This window comes from Aspergillus piperis (assembly GCF_003184755.1).
Source record: "Aspergillus piperis CBS 112811 unplaced genomic scaffold BO85scaffold_4, whole genome shotgun sequence".
Taxonomy (NCBI): domain Eukaryota; kingdom Fungi; phylum Ascomycota; class Eurotiomycetes; order Eurotiales; family Aspergillaceae; genus Aspergillus; species Aspergillus piperis.
In genome coordinates this window covers 866,575-890,498 of record NW_020291594.1, presented here as the reverse complement: position 1 = coordinate 890,498, position 23,924 = coordinate 866,575, and the positions used below count along the sequence as shown (strand labels likewise).

At 51.2% G+C, this 23,924-nt stretch overlaps 8 protein-coding genes and 1 non-coding gene across 9 annotated transcripts; 2 read left to right on the top strand and 7 right to left on the bottom strand.

The window, feature by feature from the left end:
• Positions 1-343: 343 nt before the first annotated feature.
• Positions 344-2,574, bottom strand: BO85DRAFT_475794 (succinate dehydrogenase flavoprotein subunit; the record flags this gene model as incomplete). Its single annotated transcript, XM_025662746.1, has 4 exons — positions 344-1,714; positions 1,800-2,150; positions 2,249-2,339; positions 2,414-2,574. The coding sequence occupies 4 exons, from the start codon at positions 2,572-2,574 to the stop codon at positions 344-346; spliced, it is 1,974 nt and encodes a 657-aa protein (XP_025518282.1).
• Positions 2,575-2,747: 173 nt separating this feature from the next.
• Positions 2,748-5,914, bottom strand: BO85DRAFT_391972 (putative beta-N-acetylglucosaminidase). The gene is made up of 4 exons (XM_025656829.1): positions 5,623-5,914; positions 5,434-5,556; positions 3,293-5,344; positions 2,748-3,194 (listed from the first exon to the last, which is right to left on the bottom strand). The coding sequence occupies exons 1-4, from the start codon at positions 5,656-5,658 to the stop codon at positions 2,826-2,828; spliced, it is 2,580 nt and encodes an 859-aa protein (XP_025518281.1). The 5' UTR covers positions 5,659-5,914; the 3' UTR covers positions 2,748-2,825.
• A 449-nt stretch (positions 5,915-6,363) lies between these two features.
• On the bottom strand, positions 6,364-8,035 carry BO85DRAFT_436021 (putative MFS transporter; the record flags this gene model as incomplete). Its single annotated transcript, XM_025658557.1, has 3 exons — positions 6,364-7,269; positions 7,330-7,563; positions 7,622-8,035. The coding sequence occupies 3 exons, from the start codon at positions 8,033-8,035 to the stop codon at positions 6,364-6,366; spliced, it is 1,554 nt and encodes a 517-aa protein (XP_025518280.1).
• A 2,139-nt stretch (positions 8,036-10,174) lies between these two features.
• BO85DRAFT_225303 (OSBP family protein) lies at positions 10,175-12,006 on the top strand. The gene is made up of 4 exons (XM_025654740.1): positions 10,175-10,401; positions 10,515-10,840; positions 10,894-10,948; positions 11,010-12,006. Exons 1-4 carry the CDS (start codon positions 10,330-10,332, stop codon positions 11,802-11,804), a joined length of 1,248 nt encoding a protein of 415 aa, XP_025518279.1. The 5' UTR covers positions 10,175-10,329; the 3' UTR covers positions 11,805-12,006.
• Positions 12,007-13,224: 1,218 nt separating this feature from the next.
• BO85DRAFT_415617 (RTA1 domain-containing protein) lies at positions 13,225-14,403 on the bottom strand. The gene is made up of 2 exons (XM_025657699.1): positions 14,002-14,403; positions 13,225-13,933 (listed from the first exon to the last, which is right to left on the bottom strand). The coding sequence occupies exons 1-2, from the start codon at positions 14,171-14,173 to the stop codon at positions 13,275-13,277; spliced, it is 831 nt and encodes a 276-aa protein (XP_025518278.1). The 5' UTR covers positions 14,174-14,403; the 3' UTR covers positions 13,225-13,274.
• A 131-nt stretch (positions 14,404-14,534) lies between these two features.
• BO85DRAFT_415613 (uncharacterized protein) lies at positions 14,535-16,369 on the top strand. The gene is made up of 2 exons (XM_025657698.1): positions 14,535-14,828; positions 14,886-16,369. The coding sequence occupies exons 1-2, from the start codon at positions 14,763-14,765 to the stop codon at positions 15,984-15,986; spliced, it is 1,167 nt and encodes a 388-aa protein (XP_025518277.1). The 5' UTR covers positions 14,535-14,762; the 3' UTR covers positions 15,987-16,369.
• Positions 16,370-16,475: 106 nt separating this feature from the next.
• Positions 16,476-16,560, bottom strand: BO85DRAFT_t72. Its single transcript has one exon. It is a non-coding gene; the product is annotated as a tRNA-His (tRNA).
• A 760-nt stretch (positions 16,561-17,320) lies between these two features.
• Positions 17,321-18,006, bottom strand: BO85DRAFT_225271 (uncharacterized protein). The gene is made up of 2 exons (XM_025654739.1): positions 17,737-18,006; positions 17,321-17,675 (listed from the first exon to the last, which is right to left on the bottom strand). The coding sequence occupies exons 1-2, from the start codon at positions 17,756-17,758 to the stop codon at positions 17,365-17,367; spliced, it is 333 nt and encodes a 110-aa protein (XP_025518276.1). The 5' UTR covers positions 17,759-18,006; the 3' UTR covers positions 17,321-17,364.
• Positions 18,007-20,435: 2,429 nt separating this feature from the next.
• Positions 20,436-23,551, bottom strand: BO85DRAFT_225128 (putative RNAPII degradation factor Def1). The gene is made up of 2 exons (XM_025654737.1): positions 23,051-23,551; positions 20,436-22,973 (listed from the first exon to the last, which is right to left on the bottom strand). The coding sequence occupies exons 1-2, from the start codon at positions 23,349-23,351 to the stop codon at positions 20,557-20,559; spliced, it is 2,718 nt and encodes a 905-aa protein (XP_025518275.1). The 5' UTR covers positions 23,352-23,551; the 3' UTR covers positions 20,436-20,556.
• Between the last annotated feature and the right edge of the window lie 373 nt (positions 23,552-23,924).

The following is a 23,924-nucleotide window of genomic DNA, read 5'->3' as shown; positions in this document are numbered from 1 at the left end:
GGGGGGGTTTATACTCGGAGACTGGGGGCCTCAGGATCATCATGTCCTCTACCCTCTGCCTCTCTTCTCACAGTAACATTTGCCACCATCGCCCAGAAAAGGCTGTCTCTGGGCACAAGCAAAGCGCCGGTCTGACCGGCGAGCAGCTATGCACGTGCACCTCAGAAGCGGGTCCACGATCTAAGTCTATACATCGGGCAACATACCGGGTTTGTTTCTGCATCCGCGGCCCGTACCTTGCATTCGAGTACATGCGACAAGTAGCACGTCAGTCCTCTCTATTGACTCCATTCCCCCCCAGGCCACCTCAACACTTATCTGACAAGATACCCAAAGGAAATCTCTAGTAGCTCCTCTTCACCGGCGGCACACTCTTACAATCCCCCTCATCCAACGTCTCCATAATCACTCCCCGATACCCCACCCTAACCTCCTCCTCCATCTCATCCTTCTGCCATGTCCAACTATGCCTCAACCACCTCTCATCGTCCCTCTCCGGGAAATCCTCCCTCGCATGACTCCCCCGACTCTCCGTCCTACACAACGCCGCCTTGGCCGTCTGCGCCGCGCACGTCAACAGATTTCTCAACTCCAACGTCTCCACGAGATCCGAGTTCCAGATTAGACTTCGATCGCTTGTTCTGAGTCGCGTGGAGAAGTCGTTCTGCACTTGAATCACTTTGCTTAATCCGGTGGTGAGGGATTCGTGCGTGCGGAACACAGCGAGGTCCGTTTGCATGGCTCGTTGAAGGTTATGGCGGAGCGATGAAGACGGGAGGTCGCCTGTTGCGTGGAGGGTTGTGGAGAGGTTTTCTAGAGAGCCTTGGCCAAGATTCGACGGAGGGGTATCATTGCGCGAGATATTGTGGAGGAGCATGTTAGGTTCGTTGCTCTCGGCGATGTGGAGGGCACACGCCCGGCCGAAGACAACTATATCCAGGAGCGAGTTCGCGCCGAGTCTATTGGCGCCGTGTACACTAACGCTGGCGCATTCGCCGGCTGCATAGAGGCCCGGGACTGGCTCTACGTCTTTATCCGGGATGTTTGTGTCAGACGAAGTGCGACTACTACTAGTCGTCAGCACCTGGCCCTTGTAGTTCGTCGGGATCCCACCCATGCAATAGTGGACCGTAGGAACAACAGGGATAGGATCCCGCGTGATATCAATCCCCGCAAAGATCGACGCCGTCTCGAGAATCCCAGGGAGCCGTGAGCGGATAAGCTCCGCAGGTAAATGCGACAGCTGGAGATGGATATGATCCTTCTCCGGGCCACAGCCCCGTCCCTCACGGATCTCAAGATTCATAGCCCTTGCTACAACATCCCGACTGGCTAGATCTTTAGCCGTCGGGGCATACCGCTCCATGAACCGTTCGCCATGCGCATTGAGAAGATATCCGCCCTCCCCGCGCGCACCTTCCGTGATGAGTACCCCGGCGCCATGGATCCCAGAGGGATGGAACTGCACGAACTCCATATCCTGGTTAGGGAGGCCCGCGCGAGCAACCATGGCATTGCCATCCCCCGTGGAAGTATGTGCGGAAGTGCAGGAGAAGTAAGCCCGTCCGTAACCGCCCGTCGCGAGGACGGTGTTTCGCGCGAAGAAGCGATGCAATGTGCCGTCTTCAAGAGAGAGACAGATGACGCCCACGCAGGCGCCTTCGACCATCAGGAGGTCCAGGGCGAAGAATTCGACGAAAAATTGGGTGTCGTGCTGGAGTTTAATCACATCCATCGGTCAGTCTCTTAAACTTTCCATCCTTTTCTACAGTAAAATCAAGATATGGTGATAATATTACCTTCAACGCCTCCCCATACAAAGCATGCAACATAGCATGACCCGTCCGATCTGCCGCACAAGCAGTCCGATACGCCTGTCCCCCCTTCCCATAATCCAGACTCTGTCCCCCCAGAGCCCGCTGATATATACGTCCGTCTTCGGTTCTGGAGAACGCCATACCGTAGTTCTCCAGCTCGTAGATAGCCTTCGGCGCCTCCCTCGTCATATAATGTATTGCATCTTGGTCTCCGAGCCAGTCTGAGCCTTTGACTGTGTCGTACATGTGCCAGCGGTAGTCGTCTTGTGTCATGTTGCCTAGCGCCGCGTTGATGCCGCCTTGGGCTGCGACGGTGTGGGAGCGGGTGGGGAACTATTTTTTTTTCAAACATCTCATGGTTATTGCTTGGTCTTATTGTGTAGTTTGATTTTCTTGTGAAGTTGTCGGGGAGGAGAGGGTAGGTATGCTACCAGTTTGGTAATGCATGCGGTGCGGAATCCTGACTCGGTCAGACCGACTGCGGCGCGGAGGCCAGCGCCGCCGGCGCCTATTACTATGGCACTGTGGTTTTATCATGAATGTTAGTTGGTGAGGGTGTGAAGAGAGGGCTGGGCTGGGCTGGGCTGGTTACTCACTCGTAGTAGTGGTCGAATAGCGGGGCTTCAGATACAGATGGTCCCGGAGATGAGTGCCGGGGAAGAGTGGAGAATGGGCGGTGTCGTTTGAGGAACGGCTGCGCTTGGGAGGGCCTTGGTAATGGGTTCCTTCGATAGAATGCTCGGCTTAGGCGATACATAATTAGATGTCATATAACTCGAGTTTGAAAGGTGTTCTGGTTGAGTGTAGATTGTGTATCTCGGAACGCTGCCAGGGTTCCTTTCGAGAGGCCCGAGGCGGGGAACCTTACCCGAGGTTCTCTCGGAAGGGGGACTCCGAGATGCAGGCCTCGGCCAGTCAACATGCGGGGATCGTCAGCCTGAGTCTGGTCCAATTATAGTAGCTATATGCATCCTAGTGGCAGCTTCCTACGAATATAATGTCATGAATTTACATATGAAGGGTTGCCCGTCGATACTCGCGCCAGACTGTGAAGCCGAGCTGCTCGTAGAACCCTTCCAAAACCACCCAATCCACAAATACTCCCTCCACGCCTCTCCGCTTCATGTCCTCCATCGCGTGACTGAGCAGTGCCAGCCCAAGTCCCTTCTTCCTATGATCCGCATCGACACCTACACATCCGATGAGGCCGGTTTTGGGCCCACACACAGGTGGAAGCGCCCAGTTTCTCTGTAGAGCCGGCGAGTCAGGACCAAGCATCAGCGTCCAGGCGGCTTGCTTTCCCTGGGAGTCGAAGGCTGCCATTACACTGAATGGATACTTGTTAGGGTGGATCTCCTCATATTGGCGCACCCAGGCCTACTAACTGTTAGTTATGTTGGGGAAGAGACAACGAGGAAACGTGTACGATGAAAGTATCAAGACACGTTATCTATAGAAGATGAGATTATGCTTACCGCATTTGCAGAGAAATTCTTCCTCTGCCCAACCAAGCATTCTTCATAATGCTCGGGCTGCAGAGGACCAAAAGTATATCCCTGATCTGCCGCCCGAGCAATATAGGCGTCAGGGGCCTTGAAATCACGGATATCACGGTACAGGTCCACATTTCGTGGGTTCGTATCCCATAATGAGAAGCCACGCTTCTGGAAAAACTCCTGTACTGACGACGGCAAATCGTTGGGTACTCCAGGAAAGAACCTCGGGAACGAGCTGCTCAATTCGAGGCGTGGAAATTTCATGTTGGCTTGATACCACGCAGTGATTTTTGAGATCAATGCTGTTCCAAGTCCCTGGCCTTGTTTTGCGGGATCAACTGCGAGCACAGCAATGTTGCCAGCAACACCTGTAGATGTATTGCTGGTGTATGTCAAGGCAAATCCTACAATATCAGCACCAATGCGAGCAACGAAATGATGCCCATGCTCCTGGTTAACGAGTAGTTGCAACTTCTGAGCGGAAAGTGGGTAGGTAGGCAACGCAGCATTCCAGATAGCAGTCAGTTGCAGAATATCTTTTGTGTTATCCAATGCTGATTTCTCAATAGACAGTTGACTGGTAGGATTTTCAACTGGTAAGATGCCTTTTGGTTCCGATTTCCCGAATATCACCTCAGCAGCTGCGGCAAATGCTTCGGGTGTTGGCTCATAGGTAGCGATATATGTTCCAACGGACGCATCTTCCAGGAAGTCGTAGGGGTTACAGGCGGCGATGCTGATCGATTTACGGGCCCGGCTAGGCAGCTCCAAGCCTAGTGTCCGCTGAAACGGTGATTCCCGCGCATTGATAGAAGTGAAGATAACGACATCGGCAGCTTCGATGGCACTCATCAGCTCAGTCGATAAGCCCGCTGCCCCATATCGGATCTCAACCACGGTTGGGTTGTATTGCTTCAGTATATTGAGATAAACAGAGGCGTTGTAAGAGCCCTTCCTTCCCAGCCCTTCTCCGTCCACTGCACCTCCAGCTGGGGTCTGGTCCCCGGGAAAGAGGAATACGACGTTAGCAGACCTGGACACAGGGAGAATCTGTGAGGTATCTCGAACAAGCGTCACAGACTGGGCATAGGCTTGCTTCGCCAGCGCAGAATGTTTCACTGCGTCTGTTCCCAGAGCAGGCCAGTTTTCCCTCGATTCCAGAGGGCGCAACGCCGTCTCCCAACTTAGGAAGCTGCTTTTCAGCTCCTTAACACGACGGATAGCCTCATTCAACCGCGCGGAAGGAATCTTTCCGGACTCAGCAGCCTGGCAGACCTGAAGAATAGAAGCAACTTGGACAGAATATGTATGGCATATCATGATACTGTCGCAGCCAGCAGCCAGAGCAAGGACAGCGCCTTGCTCTGTTCCGTACGTAGCACGAATTCCATCCATCTCGAGACAGTCCGTGATAACCATACCGCCGTACCCCATATCTTCGCGGAGAATCCTCATCACATCTGGCGACAAGGTGGCAGGCAATTTGCCATCTCCTATGCCAGGTAGGGAGATATGGGCTGTCATGATTGCCTCGATACCTTCATTAGCTGCTTGACGGAAAGGAACTAACTCGCAACTTTCCAGTTGTTCTCGTGTCTTTGGAATGACAGGTAGTCCATAGTGTGAATCAACTGCGGTATCGCCGTGTCCCGGGAAGTGCTTTACAGTAGGTACGACCTTGTGCTCCCGAAGACCTTGGGCGCTGGCGCTGGCGAATCGGGCCACAAACTCGGGCTTATCTCCAAAGCTACGAACCCCGATCACAGGGTTGAGCGGCTCGGAATTGATGTCACAGACGGGCGCGTAGTTCATGTTAATCCCCGCGGCGCTCAGTACCTCACCAGTTGCAGCTCCGACCTGGTATGCGAGCTCGGGGGAATTGGTGGCGCCTAGAGCCATAGGGCCCGGCAGTTGTGGAGCAACTGGAGGCGATACCCTGGTGACGAGGCCATTCTCCTGATCAATTCCTATGAGCAAGGGGTGCTCGTGTCCTGCTGACCGTGCTTCTTCTTGGAGAGCATGCGTCAAAGCCTTTGTTTGGAAATATGATATCAGTCACTGTTTCTGGACGCGGGCGTACTGCGGATAGCCATGAATTTGTCACAGAGGGGGTCACCCACCTGGAGTTGAGCTGCATCGCTAACATTTCGTTCGAAAAGCACGATCGCTCCAATACCATATTCGTGGATCAGAGTCTTTATTTCTGGGCTCGGAGTAAGGCCATGGAAACCGACCGCAAAGAGCTAAACTCCGCCATAGTTCAGTCGGATGTTTCTTGATGGGCAACACAAGGCCGAGTGATATCATACCTGACCAATTTGCTTCTGCAGGTCATTCAAAGGCATTGTGAGAATCCTCCTTAGTGGAATGGAAGATCAAGATGAACTGTTACGAAGCTGTGGTGCCGTGGGAGGGGCAGAGCCGATGGGGTACACGCGTTTGGTTTATCGATAAGAACCAGTGGAGTCGACTAATTTTAGATCTCGGCAAACGAAGGTGGACCATCAAGCTAGAATGGAATGAGAGACCGCGATACAACAACAAGAAACAAGAAGCACGACAATGGTGCCAGATAGAACATAGGGGTTGGTGTTGGAATGAGAGAATAATAGTTGGGAAAAGAGGGGCGCGAGACGATCAGTGCCGGCGGAGTAACAAAAGATTGGGTTTATTCAGCGTGCGGGTGTGCAGCCTCGCGATCTATTTCCGTACCCCCGCAAGCCGTCCCCTTCACATTTATGCCCCTGTAACCACTGTTAAACAATTATCCTCTTGTAGCTATTACGGAGACTTTTCGAGCAGCATTTATCTAAAGTCAGTGGTGAAATCAGGGAAGAGAGGACAAGTCGGTAAAAACCCTAGCCGTCAAAGTCATGTTATATGAGGTAGCCTAGTCATTAAGTCAATATGCTAAAATCTGTGATATTTACATTAGAATGATAAGAAGCCACCAAAAACTGTCATATCGGTCGCGGCACGGCCGAGATCTATCATCAATGCAGTTGGGTATTATGCTTATGACGTGGCGACCCAGATGGGTTGCCGAAGATTTAAACATGCGAGGCGCTCTTCCTTTTCCACTTTTCTTCCTTCTTGACCTGAAGCTTTGAATCAACCGCTTCCCTCCATCGAGGACCATACTCCGCGGTCAGATATAAGCCACCACCTACAGCTACCAGCAACAGCGCCGAGATGGTACTGAACCACCCCACGCCCATTGCCTCAAGAGCAGGTAGAACAACACCCGACCCGAGGGCAGCAAACATATACCGGCAAACGAAGTTCGCCGCGACAACCTCCTCACTTCTACCACTCTCCTGCATAACATCCAGTCCGTAAGTATTCAGACTGGGGAAGCAGAACATCGTGGCCACCCCTTGAATAAACATAGCAACAACGGGGACTGGTATTCCCCCGACTTCTTTGTCAACCGTCCAACCATAAACAAGGATGCATGCCGGAATAGCAAAAAGGATGAAGGAGACGCAAGAGCGGAGACGGTCTTCTGGTATGCGTTGTCCGTTGCGGATACGGATGTATTTCCGAGCCACAAGATCGGCCCAACGGCCACCGAAAAAGGTGCCAAATATGTAGCCACCACCGGGGCCGAGGTAGAAGAGGCCGGCTTCAATGGGGCTTTCAAGGTGGAAGCGAGGGTTGAGGACGTAGCGAATGGGGGTGAGAAGGGCGTATTGATTCCATACTAAGGCGCCGGCAGTAAGGCTAGTGAGGAGAATGTTCGGGTAAGAAAAGACCAAGCGCGCAATACGAAGGGGGGAGATGTGACTCCATAGTTGCTTGGTTTGCTGAGGCAGACTCTTCCCTTTGAAATGGGTGTTTGATTTGTGACTGATGGTCTCCGGAAAAAATATCATGATGAGGACTGCTGCGAAGCCGTTTAATGCAGCAAGCAGCCAGAAAATGCATCTCCATGGGCGGAAGGTAGCCACGACCCCCTATTAGAAGGTGTCAGCTGAGCACAGATAGGTGAATCATACGTTGTGGATGAGGCATACACCTAGAAAGGGACCAAGGGCAGGCCCGGTCACACTACCTGACAATACCCATCCCAATGGTAAGGCACGAGACATTGGCTCATAAATATCTCCCACGGTAGCACTGCCAAGCACAAGAAATGCAGTTCCCTGAAACGCGGCACATATGCGGAAGATAAAGTAGGCTTCCAGATTGGGGGATAGCGCTGTGGCCACAGTGAAAAGAAAGAATAGTATGGAACTAGCGATGAGGATCTAAGAGAGCAGCTGTTAGGGTTTAGCGGAACAGTATGAATGTACGGATGTCACTCACCGGACGACGGCCCGAGATTTGACTCAAAGGACCCCAGAGGAGGGCAGCGATCCCCATGGAAGCTAGGTAAAGAGCGTTGCTGGCAGTGATAATATCTGCGTCTGTTTCGAATGTTCTGGCGATCTCGGGGACAGAGGCTAAGATGGCAGTGGAGGATATGGGTCCAAGGATAGCAGAATATGAAAGGATGATAACGACAGTGATTTTTCGAGTAGGCGAGAACCGGTTGTACTGATCGTCATGGACTTCTTCGGGAATGCTTTCATGAGGCAAAGTACGGTCTGAGTCGTGAGTGGTGGCTTGAATGAGTGTAATGGTTGAGTTGAGAGGCGGTCGATGCTCGTGTCTGGAGCTCTGACGTCCATTAGGGACGACGAGGGTCGAGGACGAATTCAAGAACTTTTGGTCGAACATGTTGCTTGGTCGTCGACGCTGTTCAAAGTCACTCTTGAATGACTTGTGTCACACCAGGCACAGAGATAAGGCTTCCGTTATTGTTGAGATGATTCTGCTTGGTTTTCAGAGCGAATGTATAGAGTCATGAAGTACATTATGCAAGGAAAAGGTCGATTTATGATAAAGAAAGAGTGTATCTAGATGAATTTGTGATGGATCAAAATCAAATGAGAGGATGGGGCTCCATAGCACCCAGACACCTAGATACTGTACAGAAATGAGTGGTTAAGCATCCAAAAAGAATGCCTTAGTACCATGGAGTCACCAGCAGATTTAAGAAACCTGGCCAGCAAAAGGCAGAGAGTCTCGACTACACGTGGAGTACCACGGCTCCATTTTTCAGCGCAACTATCGTCGGTGAGAGGGCGAGACTGTCAGACTAACAGCCCCTAAAAACACTCAATCGCCCAGAGAAGTAAGAGCAGAGCCTTCTGCAATATCCACATACAAGGTTAGCTCAGATCAAACTTTGGTAGCCGCTAGACCATTGATGCTCATAGCCGTTTTGACGCCGAGCACGCTTGAGAAACTAGTTATAAGCTTGGGGCAAAAGCCGGGAACCTTAGCTTGCCGCGGAGATAAGAACTCGATCTGCACAGGGGCGCCAGGAACGATTTCCTGCACAACCAACGGCGTGTAAGCCATTTTGAATCAGCAGCCGAGTTCAGGAAGCATGTTAAAAATGACCGAGTCCATAATTTGTTGCACAGAGTTTTCCAGATGGCAGAAGTTATTTTAGTAATCTTGCGAAAACTCAAAAGCGTCCGGGGTACGGCAGCTCTCGTGTCGAACACCCAGTAATCGGCCCAGATACTAGGGCCACGGTGGAGACTGGGGACTTCACACGATTCAGGAGAGCTGAGCGACAAGTTCGTGCTTCCTGCCTGGTCGATCGCGCCCACTTCAATATAATTTGGTTTCGTACTACTTGGCAATCATTGACAGTCTCTTGGATGTAGGGCTACTTGATCAGCTGCTTAAGATCGATGACTTCGAATGACGGTGTTGATCTGATCGAAGACCTCAGGGGAAAGGCACAAGATACATCGATATGAGGATGTGCGTGTGTGTCCATCTATACAGGTGACAGAAATCGAGGCCTTCGAAACCCGGTCTCATTCCGTATGAAGGTGGTTGACCGAGAAGGCGGACCCTCCACAGTAACATCCCAAGGTTTCAACAATGAGGAGGTCAACCTTCCGCTTTCGTCAAGCTTCAACCCCGGGAAAGCCTTTCACTTCCACTCATCCGGTCTGTGGTGGAGGCTATCCTTGGGACCACTGTGTTAGAAGCTTGCAGTCAGTCCCGATCCACTCAGGCAACCTTGACCCAATGGTCATGCTGAGCATGATAATCGATGGAGTTGCAATCAAGCTGAGCGACAGATAGACAACATACGGCGCCCGGTATGGCAGAGTAAAGGCAAGAATTCGTATCTAAAATTCAACTATACAAGCCCAGCGATAAATATGATATGCCAGTGTAAGATCTAGTGATCGGTACAGTGTAATTTTTGCTGTTGGGGAACTTCCAGCCACAGTTCGGTCGCCAAGTCAACTGATAAGCTATCACGAGATCAGGGGTAATGGTAGAGAGTAGAGGATTTTTGTAACAACAATCACGGATTTCTTTTGCGGTCTATTTTTGCACATCTTGTTATAATTTCTTTTTGCCCCCTCCTCTTCCCTTATTTTCTTTTTCTTTGCCCGCCCGTTATTACATCTTAATATTCAGTTATTCTCCACTGCGTAGTAGGCACACCAGGATTAACGGAGTGGCTGGCTTAATATAATCTCCGCCACGAAGCTAAGACGCAAGTGGCACGCGAGTCGAGAATGTGAAAAGCCGCCCAAAGAATACGGTGATAGAATGAGGCTGGCATCCAGAAACTCAGTCCATTGTGTTTTTTCATCCCTTGACTTTGGAAGTCATCCCTATCCATGGGAAAGCAAGCAGGACAAGAACATCCGCAGAGCTTAGCTCAGCCACCCATGACGTCGAAAGAGCTGACCCCCTGCGCGGGTGGCTTGAATTCGGTTTGGTGGGTGACCCGATCGCCCTCCGGCCGCTTTCCTCTTCCACTCTCCCCTCCCCATGACATATTCATCTGTCTCCCTCCTGTGCCTCTCCCCTCTTCCTTCTCTCTTCCCCGCTTCATTCTTTCTCTACCGTCCTCCCAGGGCTTATTCTTAGCCAGTCCTGCGGTTTTGTACCCAAATCAGTAGTCGAGATATTGTCTTTACATCTGCAAAATGAGTTCCAGCAAGGATTCAGCGTCCGGCGTCCCCGCCCACAGCAAAGGTTCCTGGACAAGTTTCCTTAAGGTATGAAGTTTGAATGACCGATTTTCTTCTAGGCAATTGGTCCCACATCCTAGACTGTCTTATCTCGTATTGCTTTACGGAGCTTGGCTAACCGATCTGGTTCCTTCCTTCAGTCTATCGCCTCCTTCAACGGAGATCTTTCTTCCCTGACCGCCCCGCCCTTTATTCTCTCGTCCACCTCCTTGACTGAATATTCTGCCTACTGGGCCGAACACCCAGGCCTTTTTGTGGCTGCCGCAAAAGAAGCGGATCCAGAGAAGAGAGCTCTGGCCGTCTTGAAGTGGTTCCTCAGCACTCTTCACCAGCAATACTGCAGTCGCAGTGAGAAGCTCGGTAGCGAAAAGAAGCCCTTGAACCCTTTCCTGGGAGAGTTGTTCCTTGGCAAATGGGATGCCGATGCGGATGTGGGCGAGACCACCTTGGTCAGTGAGCAAGTCAGGTAGGTGGTACTATTGTACCCACTCTGCATCTGGATCGTATTGACCGCTTCAGCCACCATCCCCCTGCTACTGCTTATGCTATCCGAAACGAGAAGCACGGCGTCGAGGTATGTAGCTATCCAAGATTCGATGTACGACGTGGCTCTGATTATGAATTTCACATTGTAGCTCCAAGGATACAATGCCCAGAAGGCATCCTTCTCCAGCACCATTCAAATCAAACAGATCGGACATGCCCTGTTGACCCTCACTCCTCCGGGTGCGGATAAGAACGATCCTTCTCAGCAGGAGCGGTACCTGATCACCCTCCCGCACTTGCACATTGAATCCCTTATCTACGGAACGCCGTTTGTCGAATTGGAGAAGTCCACTCGCATTGCCAGCAGCACTGGCTACGTGGCGAAGATTGACTACTCTGGCAAGGGCTGGCTGAGTGGCAAGAAGAACACCTTCAGCGCCATCCTTTTCAAGGAAAACGAGGGCGAGAAGAAGCCTCTGTACACTGTTGACGGACAATGGTCGGATTCCTTCGTCATCAAAGACTCCCGCAAGCATGAGGTGGATAGATTCTCCGTCAAGGACACGAAGACCACCCCGTTGACTCTGGCGCCCGTCGACCAGCAAGACCTCTATGAGAGCCGGCGGGCATGGCGCGACGTTGCGGCAGGCATCGAGCGGGGCGATATGGATGCCGTGTCCGTGGCCAAGTCGAAGATCGAGAACGCCCAGCGCGAGCTTCGCAAGGTCGAGAAGTCGGAAGGCCGCGAGTGGGACCGACGCTTCTTCAAGCGTGTCAACGACACCGACGATGAGGAATTCTGGCGACTTGCGAGAATGATCGGCGTTACGTCCTTGGAGAGCGACAAGACCGGCGGTGTCTGGCGGTTCGACCCTACCAGCGCTGCGGACGCCAAGCCCCCTTACCACAAGACCGGCGGCGAGGGTCTGGGAATCACTGCATGAAATGGGTCGACGGTCGGCAGATATACACGTTGCGTTTAATCAACCTCTTTTATAGTCCGGGTGGACGAGTGATCTGGCGAACATGGCATGAACAAGTGCCACTATAGAGTACGTTTGCTTTCATAACAGGATCTATTATTTGGCTTTGGTGGAGATGTTTCGGCACCTGTATATAGAACAGTAACGACGGCTGGATAATCAGCGAATCCCAGCAACATTGGAAAGATGCAGTTCGCACAACGGAGTAATGAGAATTTGTTTGATAACCCTAGGTAATTTGAGCCCGCATTATCGCTGACTAGGGTTTCTCCCCGTTTTGATCTCCTCCAACGGGGCAATACTAGATTCAATAGTCTCGGGCTGTCTACCTCGGATCAGCCTTCGGTCCGTTACGCCACTCGCTTCATGAATCAGTCATTGTCTGACCATCAAACCTTATTGAAATTACCTCTATCAGAGAAACCCAACATTTGGGATGCGATGAACACCCCTGGCCCTGGCCAGCGGGTCCTGATCCATCGTCATCGTCTTCAGCACTACTGAGAACAGAAGAACCTGGGTTCCTGCACAGGCCATGCATCCAACCTTGTTGTTATTTGGATCTTGATCCCTTGAAAGCTACCACATTTTGAGAGACGTCAGTCGATGTCAATTCTGCACAGGGCCCGTCATGGCGATCGTTGATACCAGAAAGTCACTCGATGTTGTCAGTTAGTCAGTCAGACATACACAGAATCCAATGATTATTACTCTGCCGTGTTGGAAAGGAAAAATAGGATAAACCCCGAGGCACCCAATATTTGGAAAAATTCGATTCAACTAAGCGGTCTTGGACGTCTGATAGTCACTACCAACCGGTTAAGACTGGATGTCAGGAATGCAGATCGTAACTTCCGTCCATTAGACTATTTACAGTAAGCAGTTAGCAAAGAAGAGCTGAATGGAAATCAGTGGATGTGCTTTGCTAGTACCAAGTTGAGGATCTATGGGGCTCTTGTGGGGGAGATGTAGACTGTTCTATATACAGTAATTGCTGCTTCCAAATACTCTTTGGTCAATGCAGGGGTCGAGAACCTTCAGACGGGATCACGATGGCTCTGTGGGGTCGGAAAATGTCCTCTCTTTTCTGGCTTGTGGGTTGGTCATCCGTAGCCGGTGCAGTCATCTGTTGGCTTCGTCTGCTTTTCCTTTTATGTGCATGATAGGTTTTACATATTGGATCCACTAGCAACCTGTCGGTTCTCGTCAAGAAGTTTCTTCTATTCATGCCCCTCGTGCGTCTTTAGCTCTGGACACTTGCAGGTTTTGTTGTTAGTTCAGTACCTCTGATGATAACGCAGGTGCGCACGATCAATTCGAGCATTTTTGTTGCGATCTACAACGTACAATGCATGACTGGCTTTTATCCAACAATAAAGCTAAATTTGAGATTGCATAACATTCTATGTACAAAGAAAAGTCTACTAAATCTCATACAGTCGTACCATCATCGCTCCGTGTCACAAGGAGCTCCATCTCAGGCTTTCCTGTCTGGATATCGCCAGGATACCTCGCAGCCCAAATTACCATAACGAGCCACATCAACACACAGTCGAACACATAGAGTGGCCACTCATGCGTCAGGAGGTATCCGTCATACCCCATCACATACTCAACAACACGATAGATTGACCGAACCAGGATGAGACCACTGACCGCGAAGAGCGTATGCATGTGATACTTCCACGGTGACTGTGCTCCGGATATCGGACGCCTTTGCATACGCTTGTGAAATACAACCGAGACAATGATGAAGAAAACGAACATTCCCACTTGGAAGATAAGGCCAACGATAACAATAATTTTGGAGAAGGTCTGCATTGACTCCACCGCTTGCAAGCCCGCTCCGTTGCCTTGAATGAGGAAGGCAAGAACATCGCTCGTCACAAAGACCCTCGTCAACCAGCGAAGAGAGATTATAGAGTATTGCTCTGCGTCGACGCTCCGAATGATCCGACCTAGCGTCATGTATACAGATGCGGCGAAGAGAACTGGAGCGAGGAGGATGAGCACGCTCTGCATAGAGTAAGGCCCAAGCTCCGCTGTATGGAAGTGCGAGATTATTCTTGCGATGAAACCGATGAACTCAACTGTGCTCTGTATTAGTTGATGAGTCTTTCTTTTGCGGGGTATATATATCGTATCAAGGAACACATACAGATGCCGCCAATGGCTAAGGGGATGTTGAACCATGCTCGGGATCGGAATAGCTTGAAGAAGTGGATTCCGGTGGCCCCCAGAAAGAGGACGAGAAAGATAGCCGCTGCCGCAATGGAGGGCATGTAGCTCCACAGGTAGTAGCCTGGCACATAGGGTTCCAGCTTGGCCATGATGGACTGATGTAGTTTGTCTCTTCGCTCGGGGACCTTTATCGAGTGATCCAGCTATGGAGGTGAGATTGTTGCAAGATTGGACTCGAATGCTGCCCCCATCTTGGTCTTATATGTCTCTTGGACGCCATTTTGCACGTGGTTGGACCGCAGAAAAAGGACAATCTTTTCTTGATGGAATCGCAGAATCTGAGTACGCGTATAGAACTCAGCCTTTCTCGAAGGTGTCGGACTCGATCCGTGCCTGGCGATGCTACCCGATATAGTTTAGTGCGGGCAAAGTGGTCTGTGCATACGCGGATTCTTCATGAACCCCCCAAGTCTGGCTTTGATTGCTTTTGCCTCTTTCACACGTCCCAATCTCTGCTACATCCCAGACTCTGAAAATAGCAACCCTAAATCTTTTACGGGCCCGTTGTGACTGTTGGCCGGGCACACTTTAAGCTTATCGCCAAATTTGGAGCCATGGGCGGAGATCAATGACCACGAGGCACGCCAGGCAAGAACAATACTACTCACCACCATCGCCACATTAGGCGCATGTGCACCGGAAGATGCGCTTTCAGTAATCGACCAAGTTATCGTAAGGATGCCGCGTAGGACACATAAGAAGTCGCGCAATGGCTGCTTAGAATGTAAGCGGCGCCACATAAAAGTAAGTTTGATGGGAGTGTCAGGCACACCTGTAGCATCAACCTCTGACAATGTGCAGTGCGACGAGAAACAACCGATATGCTCCAACTGTCGGTCTTCGGAACGTTCCTGCGAATACGCGGATCCGTTCATACGGGCGGCCCATTCGCGGTCAAGCAAGTCATCAACCCCGTCACCTGCTGGCCTGGTGACGAGTGAAATATCCTTGCGGTCGCCTGCACATCCATCTTCTCTTTCTGACAGTCCCCCCGTCAATATGCTTCACGCTGAGCTGTTCTTCAACTTGGTGAACTACACCCTCGGCAGTCTCAGCGAAGGGGAGACCGGTTGGCTTGGTGCTCCGGAAGTGATGCGAATGGTCGTCTCAACGCCCTATCTCATCAATCAAATGCTTGCAATGAGTGCTTTACACTTGAGTATAGTGCATCCAGAAAACGGAGAGTGGTATCGGCGCCATGCAGCCCATCTACAAACGCATGCATTGGAAATTTACAATCAAAGGAGACTCGAGGTGAACCAGGAGAGCAATGTCCCACTATTTCTTTTCTCCTGCATTCTCGGCATGCACACTCTGTGTGACGTCTTGGTTCACCGCGAAGAGACGAGTTTCGATACATTTATAGAGCGATTTGTGCGTTGTCTCAAACTCCAAATGGGTATTCGCGTCGTGATTTCTTCAACTACATGGCAATCACTACGAGAGTCAATCCTCAGGAAACCGCTTCAAGACGGAGCAATTTTGTTCGAGTGGGATACGAAACTTGGACCCGAGTGCGCAGGACTCTTGAGGCTCGTTGAAGGGGCTAAGCTGGGCGACTCCATCACTTCCACCTATCGGGGTGCGATACAGGCGCTGCAGATGTCTATGAATGCAGCTCTCAAGGCCTCGCTGAAAAATGTCGTGGGTGTTACGGGCTGGCCTGTCATAGTCAGCCCTGAATATGCCGAACACTTGGCAATGCAGCGGCCCGAAGCTCTGGTAATTTTAGCTCATTATGCCGTTATTCTATACTGGCATCGGCATCTGTGGCTGTTTGGCGATGGTGGCCGCTTTCTCATCGAGTCCATCAGCAGGCATCTAGGCCCGAGCTGGGCTGAGTGGTTGGAGTGGCCGAATCGGAGCTTAAGTGAACCTGGTCGGTTAGGTGGGATGTCATAACATCCCTGCATACAATGATCTTATCTTTGGGGAGCTTTCGCCGGGAGTTAGAAAGTTCTGAAGGCTTTTTATAAAAGCGATCCTCATACCATCCGCTCTACCCTTATGGCTTGAAGACGTGATATTCTTTCCCTTTAGGACTGTAAATTATTTCTGCCTCATTTCTACATGTATCTGGCGACCTCGAGCACCTTGGGAGAGAAATCCAGAGATACCAATTCTATGCTTCCTAGATATTTCCCTTGCACAACCCCAGTTGACAATGAACAACAGACTAGTTCTCTCACCAGCAGACATTCTACGAACGAGGGAAGCAGGATGTTTACCAGAGTCATGTGATTTTACTATTTATTCGGTTGTCATTTCCCGAAACGAATAATAATTTAAAAGAAAACAAATAATAACAATAATTTGGAATATTAAAAGATCCCATCCGAAGATGGTTAGAACAAAAAAAATCAAGTCAAATCAAGCACACACGCCAATTTTTGGCGCTGCTGGGAATCGAACCCAGGTCGAAACGGCGCTGCGGGAAAACCACAACGTTTCATGATGACCACTACACTACAGCACCTTGATTTGTTTGAAAGTTGCTGCTTAGCTTGATTAATAAGGCTTTATCAACTTGACACCGCTGTGTGCCGGGGCTGGGAAAAGTGGTAAATGTAGGTAGGATGAGTGGATGGATTGTCTTGTCTACAATGGCATTTTACCGGATAGTACTTATGGAACTTGATCTATTATGGGTTCCCTCCTCCGTTGAGAGCAGACTTAGTAGTTCAATTGCTTGGATTCTGTTTCGGTTGTGTTACGAGGGCGCGCGTGTCTTGGTTTGACGTTCTGGATCGATTATATATATCTTTTAGAGGTCATTCGGCACCTCCCTGGGCCAACTGAACTCCCCAAATACTCGGCGAGGAAACGTAGAACTAACTGACACCCATGGCCATCTTGAATGAAGTAGTATCATAACATCTCGTGCCAAAATGCTCAGATCGCACCCTGCCGCGAGAAGAAAAGTAGCTTCTATAATCATGTGCTAATGCTAGCGGTAATGTGCTGTGGAAGGTTCCGATCCGTTGAATATGCAGGACGAGCGCGCCTATGCGGAATTATTACACATAGGTCGACAATTTAGTAAGCGTATACACTCAGCTAAAAGGGTCTAGACCATCATGTTGTTCGTAGCTAGCAGCAGCATCGTCTAGCGGCCTCATATGTATCAGTGTGAATGTATTAAATACCCATCGGGAGGTGGCCTAGGACATTTGGACATGGAACCTGCCTCTACCTCTCACCGCATGTACTTTGTGTGCAATGAAGAGTTTGGTGCATTATTGAAAGCATTTGATCATGGTAGGAAGGCGCCAATGCCCGATTATAAGGTGTGTGGGTATGCTTTGTCCCCGGCAGAAGATTGGTAGTGGACAAGAGAAGTAGACCAGCACCACCAAGGGTAACTCAGATTGAAGTACAAGAAAGGAAAACACAAATGCAATAGTGCAACAGTAGCACAGCAGAAGAGATCCCAGCGGATGGTCTCGCAGACACCAAGGAACCGAAACATTTTGATCAAACAACATGGCCAACATAGACTATTCACCATCCTCCAATTGCATTCACGACGCCCCCTAAACAACCAACTCATCGATAATCTTCGATCGGCTCTAGTTGAAGTTTCGACAAGTCCTAGGTAACGAAAGCCAGGTTAGAAACAACCGAGTAAACACATCAATGATGGGAGTCTTACCTTTTTCATGAGCATGGCACATTCAGTGCCTCAAGTAGGACCCATGAGATCACCCTAGTGTATTTGTTGTGTGTTTGCAGCTGCGCCCACCCCTGTTCCTAGCCCCCAACAATTTCTGCCGTCGAACCATTGGGATCCAGACTATTAGCAGCATTGCCTCTCCAGGTGCAGGAAAATTGGAAAGATCCAGGAAATAGAAGACTGGGTAAAGGCAAGATAATATGCATATAAGAAGCAAAAAGATAACAGGGTAACAGGCAACAGGGAAAGGGAATGCCCCTCAGAAGGACCCCAAAAGGGCGTCCTATGAATATCATCATTCGAGGCGTGGTAACTGACGGGGAAAGTTCAACCTGAGATGAATCTAGGCTGACCCGAACAGTGGCATGTAATAACCCGTGCTCATCCAGCGTGGATGTATCATCGTCGCTGAAGATATTGCGGTTCACAAAAGCCCCCAGGAGTGGAGAGTTGGTATAGCCACGAATAGCCCAATATTCCGAAAAGATGCCTCTCAGATGATCACCGTCACAGAGGCGGAAAGTATTGAACCTACCTCAAGACCCCGAGAAGTAGATGTGAGCCTCACGATAGCTCTGAGTGGACGTCTTTCAAGCTTAGAAAGCTCTGAAGGCCTAAGCATAGACCTCCGACTGCTGCCCAGCAGAACCCGGCTGGCAACAAACTTCAACTCAGAACAGGCACCGTGTGGGTGAGAAAGAAAGGGATTGATAAGCAGAGGGGTTATAGAAGAAAAGTAACCTGCTCTCAGAAGACCAGGCACGCAAGACCCTGGAATGAAATCATCATCGAGCAGGTTCAGAGACGAGTAGCTTTGAAAGCAGATTTCAAACTTACCTGACTGGAGGAAGTCTCCAACAGGAAGTCTCTGGATGATGGCTGAAAGCCAGGTAGGGGGGTTTTACAGTGGGGAGCCTTAGGCGGTGCTGCGTGTGGGCTTTGTTGCGTATGGGCAGTGTCGCATATGGGCGTAGCCGCCTAAGGAAAGATGGGCGTAGACAGATGGATGGGTAAAGAGCGATGAGTAGGCAAGGTTGAGGAAAGAAGAGAGCTGGGATGAGGGAGGAGAGGGATTATAAAGGAGGGAGGGCGGAGGAGGAAGGGAGAAAGTGCGAGCCAAGGGAAGCGAGAGGCAGGAAGTGAATGGGGACAGGGGAACAGGGAAAAGTGATGGGGGTAAAGTGTTGGAAGTGAAGTGAAGGGAATGGGGTGAAGGTCTTCCTCCAGGGAAGTGGTGTTGCTGTCACGGCCTACGCCTGGTGTACAGTTGAATTGGTGGGAAAGTAAATGGAAGGGGCATTCAATATATAGCCACTTGGGCAGTAGGGAAAGCGGCATGTTCAGCTTCTGTACGAGCATTCAAATGGGAGATTCCGTGGCACTGGATATGTGCAACGAGGCAACCCCCGGGAATAATGCCAGTTGACACCCGGGCAACCCGATAGTAGGCTGCGATGAAGGAACTTACCGGAATTCAAAGGACTTGATTGAATTAGGCAATAGAATCAGAGCCACCTTCTATGTATGTGTGTGCGTCACGGGTACGCCTAGTTACTGCACCTTCCGGGCAATGCTAGATTTCTAGACCTACTACTGTATCAACCAGCTTCCCAATCAGCAGTTCATATACATGTGACTACATGATCGATTATGGTAGCAGGTTTGCCATAGCAGCTCAATATAGTTGTGATCAATTCGATTTGGTTTCAGAGATATTTCCCCATTAACACTCAACATAGACGGTGAAGGAAAGAGATATGAACTAGATTCACTTTATTATCCTTTCATCCTCTTCCTACTGGGCATGAATACAAGTGACCTTTTCCCAAGCACATCTAGATTGATAGTAGCCGTGAGATTCAACATTCCTATGACATATGTAGTTTATAGCATAGATGGAAAAAAAACCATTAGATGCCTCTGCAGTACCAGGCCATCGTGGGCCTCCTTATTTATATGTAGGCGCGTACTACTTCACTAGCCTGTGTGAGAATGGGTTGTTGCTATGTAGGCAAAATCCGAAGGCATCACCATCAAGAATCGGAATTGTCAGCTGAAGACTAAATCTGTCCCAGCACAAGCCAAGTCCACAGCTACGGTCGTGGTTACGGTGTCGGGAAAGACCCGGATTCAGGCTCGGAACGCACACGCTACTCCATTGTGTCTTTTCCCTCGTCACCGTCTCTATAGTGAGTTACTTTTTGTACACCGGAAGAAAAAGCAAGGTCCAACGCCGTCCCAGTCAATTCTTTGCATTCTTTAACCCCCATCCCTTGTCCTAATCCAGCCAATTTGCATGAACGATGTCCCAACCGAACCCAAAGAAGTAGTACAGGAAGCGGAAAGTATGCAAGGTAGATGAGAGCAAGAGAGACCATGGAAAGGTTTTCATCAGACACCGAATCGAGAAGGGGCAAAAGCCGGAGAGCAAAGGAGATAAAGGTGGCGTAGAAAAAAAAACACATCTGAATATAATAGGAAGACACTGGCAAATGTCGTAAACCGTGAACAAGCAACATAAGTAAGAATAAAAACAAAGCGATAACGTTTTTTTCCATTCAATACATCATGAGCGCAACCCTGCAGAAAAGATCAACCAAAGATGTAAAACCAGCCAAGCTCTCATTGAGAGTAGAGATTACACACTTGAGAGTGACATAGAGGGGAAAAAGTGTTAACAAGTGAATATAAGAGGAGATAGGTTTTCAATCCAGGGCTTGCCGCGCCCGAGGTAAAAGAGAAAAAGAAACGAGCCAATAGGAATCTCATCACCCGGAAAAGATGCAACGCCATAATCCTTTAGTGACCGTAATTGCCTCCCCAGCCTCCGCGTCCAGAGTTTCCGTAGTAATTGGCAAACCCTGCGCCGCCGTAGTTACCGTATCCAGTGGGCTGGTGGTGGGTCTGGCTGGCTGCAGCCTGGTGGCCGCCCAGGGCACCCAATCCGCCATACTGAGGGTTCAGGTGGGGGTAGCCACCGAATCCCTGCTGGCCCTGCTGACCCTGCAGCGGGGGAAGGCCGGTTTGGGCCTGAGGCTGACCAGCGGCGCTGTTGGTTGCGGAGCCAGGACGGTTAGCCTGGGCAAGAGAAGGACTGGGTCCCGCAGCCTTCGGAGTATCGAAGCTCTTCGTCTCCTCCGTGGTCACCGGAGGCTGCTGGGTGATCGGCTGGTTCTGTCCGAAGCCGCCTTGAGTACGACCGAAGACGTCCGACATGCCGGTTGCGAAGGCATTGGAGCCGGCGGCTGCTGACTGCTGAGTCTCGGATGGCTGGGCGGATCCAGTGCGGCCGTAGACCGAGTCACGACCGGGAATGGCCTGGTTGAAGGTGGCCGCTGTAGCGGGCGACGACGAGTGGTCATACGAGAAGGCGTGAGGCTGACCATACATTCCAGCCTTTCCGTACGGGCCATATTGGCTGCCGTAACCATATTGAGTGCTGTGAGGAAGGTAGTGGTCATCATATCTCCGGGCATCATCGTACATCGGGCGGTTCCTGCCGTACTGGTTCATCTGGCCAATGTACGAAGCATAGTGAGGGTTGGAGTAATACGGGTATCCGTAGCCGTAGCTGTGAGCGCCCTGGCCAGGCATGTGCTGAGCCGTAGGGGTCTGAGTAGCGCCAGGAAGGGTGGGGTTAGGAGTGGTGTGGCCACTGTTAGGAGCTTCAACATGGCCGTAGCGGCTAGGAGGCTGAGTGGTAGGAACATGCGGTTGCACTTCGGCGCCAGAAACACCAAATCCTGCTCTCTGGGCAGCGACCGTGGCATCTTGAGACTGACCGTACGTGCCGTAGTAGTTGTAGGGAAGACGTTGGTCGACGGCATAGAACGGAGAATACTCGCTTCCGGTCGTGACGGTAGGCTGCACAGGAGCTTGGTTGGCAAAGGGCTCCTGGATTTGGGGTTGAGGCTGCGTGACCTGCTGGGTGAAGGGATCGTAGGGCTTATGAGCGTCGGTGTAGCGGGCGAAGTCAGTGAAGGAGTTTTCAGCGGCAGAGACCTGGGGCACGGGAGGAAGTCCCGGAGCCGGGCGAGAGACTGCAGGGGTTTCAGTGGGCACCTGAGCCTGAGTGGAAGGAGGCAACGAGGCTCGAGGAGCAACAGGGGAGTGCTGAGGGGGCTGAGCACGGGTCTCAGCTTCTTCTCTGTTCTCATCAATGTCAACATCGGCGGCATCGCCGTTCAATCCCATGCTGCCAAACTGGACCGCAGCACGATCCACAGCATGGTTTCCTGGCATGACCACAGCTTCCTGTTGTTCCATCACACGACGTTGAGTGCCAGGGGTGCGGGTGCTCTGCTTGAAGGCACTCGAAGGGTAAGTTCCAGGAGCAGCGCGCGTGGGAGTGGCAGCCGCTGCAAGGTGAGTAGAGTCAAGGACACTGCCCACGGTGCTAGCTGCGGTAGCCGTGGGAGCAGGAGGAGAGACATCGGGGATCTGGGCAAGGTTGTTCTTCGTCAAGTCATCCTTCGGAGCGGGGACATCAGCGGAAGATGGAGTAGCGGCAGGAGCTTCTTCTGCGGCCGGTTGAGGTTGAGGAATAGCTGGTTCGGGTGCTTTTTCGGCAGGGACAGGAACGGGGATAGGGACCGGGACGGGAACAGGAGCCTGAGCAGGAGCCGGGGCTGGGGCAGGAGCCGGGGCGGTTTCAACTGGCTTCTGCTCCGTTACAGGCGCAGCAGCAGGCTTCTCGGGGGCAGGGGCAGAGGTGGTAGCAGGAGCGGGAGCGGGTGCAGGAGCAGGAGCAGGAGCAGGAGCGGCAGGTTTCTTCTGAGGAGGAGGCGGCGCCGGTTTGGCAAACAAGCTAGCCCAACCCTTCTTTGTGCCCTCCGGGATCACACTGCTCTTGGGTGCCTCCTTGGCGCCATCGTCAACGTTTTCTGCAGCAGCAGGCTCGGCATCGACGGTCTTTTCGGGCTTGGTAGCCGCGGCAGGCTCAGGAGCAGCCGCAGGCGTAGCTGTGGTCTCCTCGACAGAAGTGGCGACAGCTGGCTTCTCCGTGCGAGTTCCGTTGGTATGAGCACCGGCCCGACCTCCACGACCTCCACGACCACGGTCACCACGGGCGCGACCACGACCTTCAAAGCCACCACGGCCACGACCTCGAACCGAGGGGGCGACTGTCTCGACGGGAGTGCTCTGTACCTCCTTGGTCTTAGGGCGGCTGCGGTCCGTAGTCTTCTTCTTTACCTCGCCCCATTGAGCGACATTGCCTGTGGGAATAGAAGCAGTAGCGTCAGTAAAACCCAGAAACACTGAGCTATTCCAAGTAGCAGTATGAAAATCATACCTTCACTGATGCGATCAATTGCCTCCTCAAGGTCACCATTTGCATCCTCCAGAGCGAAGACCAGATCCTCATCAGTCCAATCAGAGAACAGCTCCTTCAGCATGGGCAGAGTGTCCGAGTATTTCTTCTTCATCTGACCAAGCTCTCCCTCGTCTTCATATGCGGTGGGTGCGCCGTCTGAGTTGTCTGCCTTTGTGGATCTGCTACCACCACGACCACCTCTGGAGCTATAGCCGCCACGGCCACCACGGGTAGATACCCTGCCACGAGAGGCAGAAGGCCTTGTTTGAACTTCAGACATATCTGTTATTGGTATTTATGGTTCTCCCGTATGGAGAAGTAAGATGAAGGAATCGGAGAGGACCCAACGTGGACGAAGGGAGGAAATCAAGGTGCGGCTAGTGGGAAGAAAAAGCGGGTAAAAAGGTCGTAACTTAGTACGGTAGCAATGATGAGATGCAGCCTCACGAGAGAGGTCAGCACCAGAACCACTAAGGGCACACAAGGACCGCCAGGATTTTGGGTTTGGGAGGGAGGAAGAGGAGAAGAAAGAGACCGAAAGAGTCGAGAGATAAAAAAAGGATGCAAAAGACACAAGAAAAGATAAAAAGGAAATAATAATTAGAGGTGAAGGGGGAGGAGGTGCAGAAAGTTTAGTAGGGAAAGACTACTACTTAGCAGCAGATCGAGTTCATTGAATGGATGGGGTTCGAGGTGTGGATGGGACGGAAGGGGAAGAGAAGGCGACTTTCGGTCGGTCGCGTTGGTTGCCCGCGCCCCGTTTTTAGCGAGCATGCGGTCCTGGGCAGTGTTACCTGCTTTACCTTACCGCGTTCCAATTTACCAACCCGATCACTGGGATAACTACGGAGTA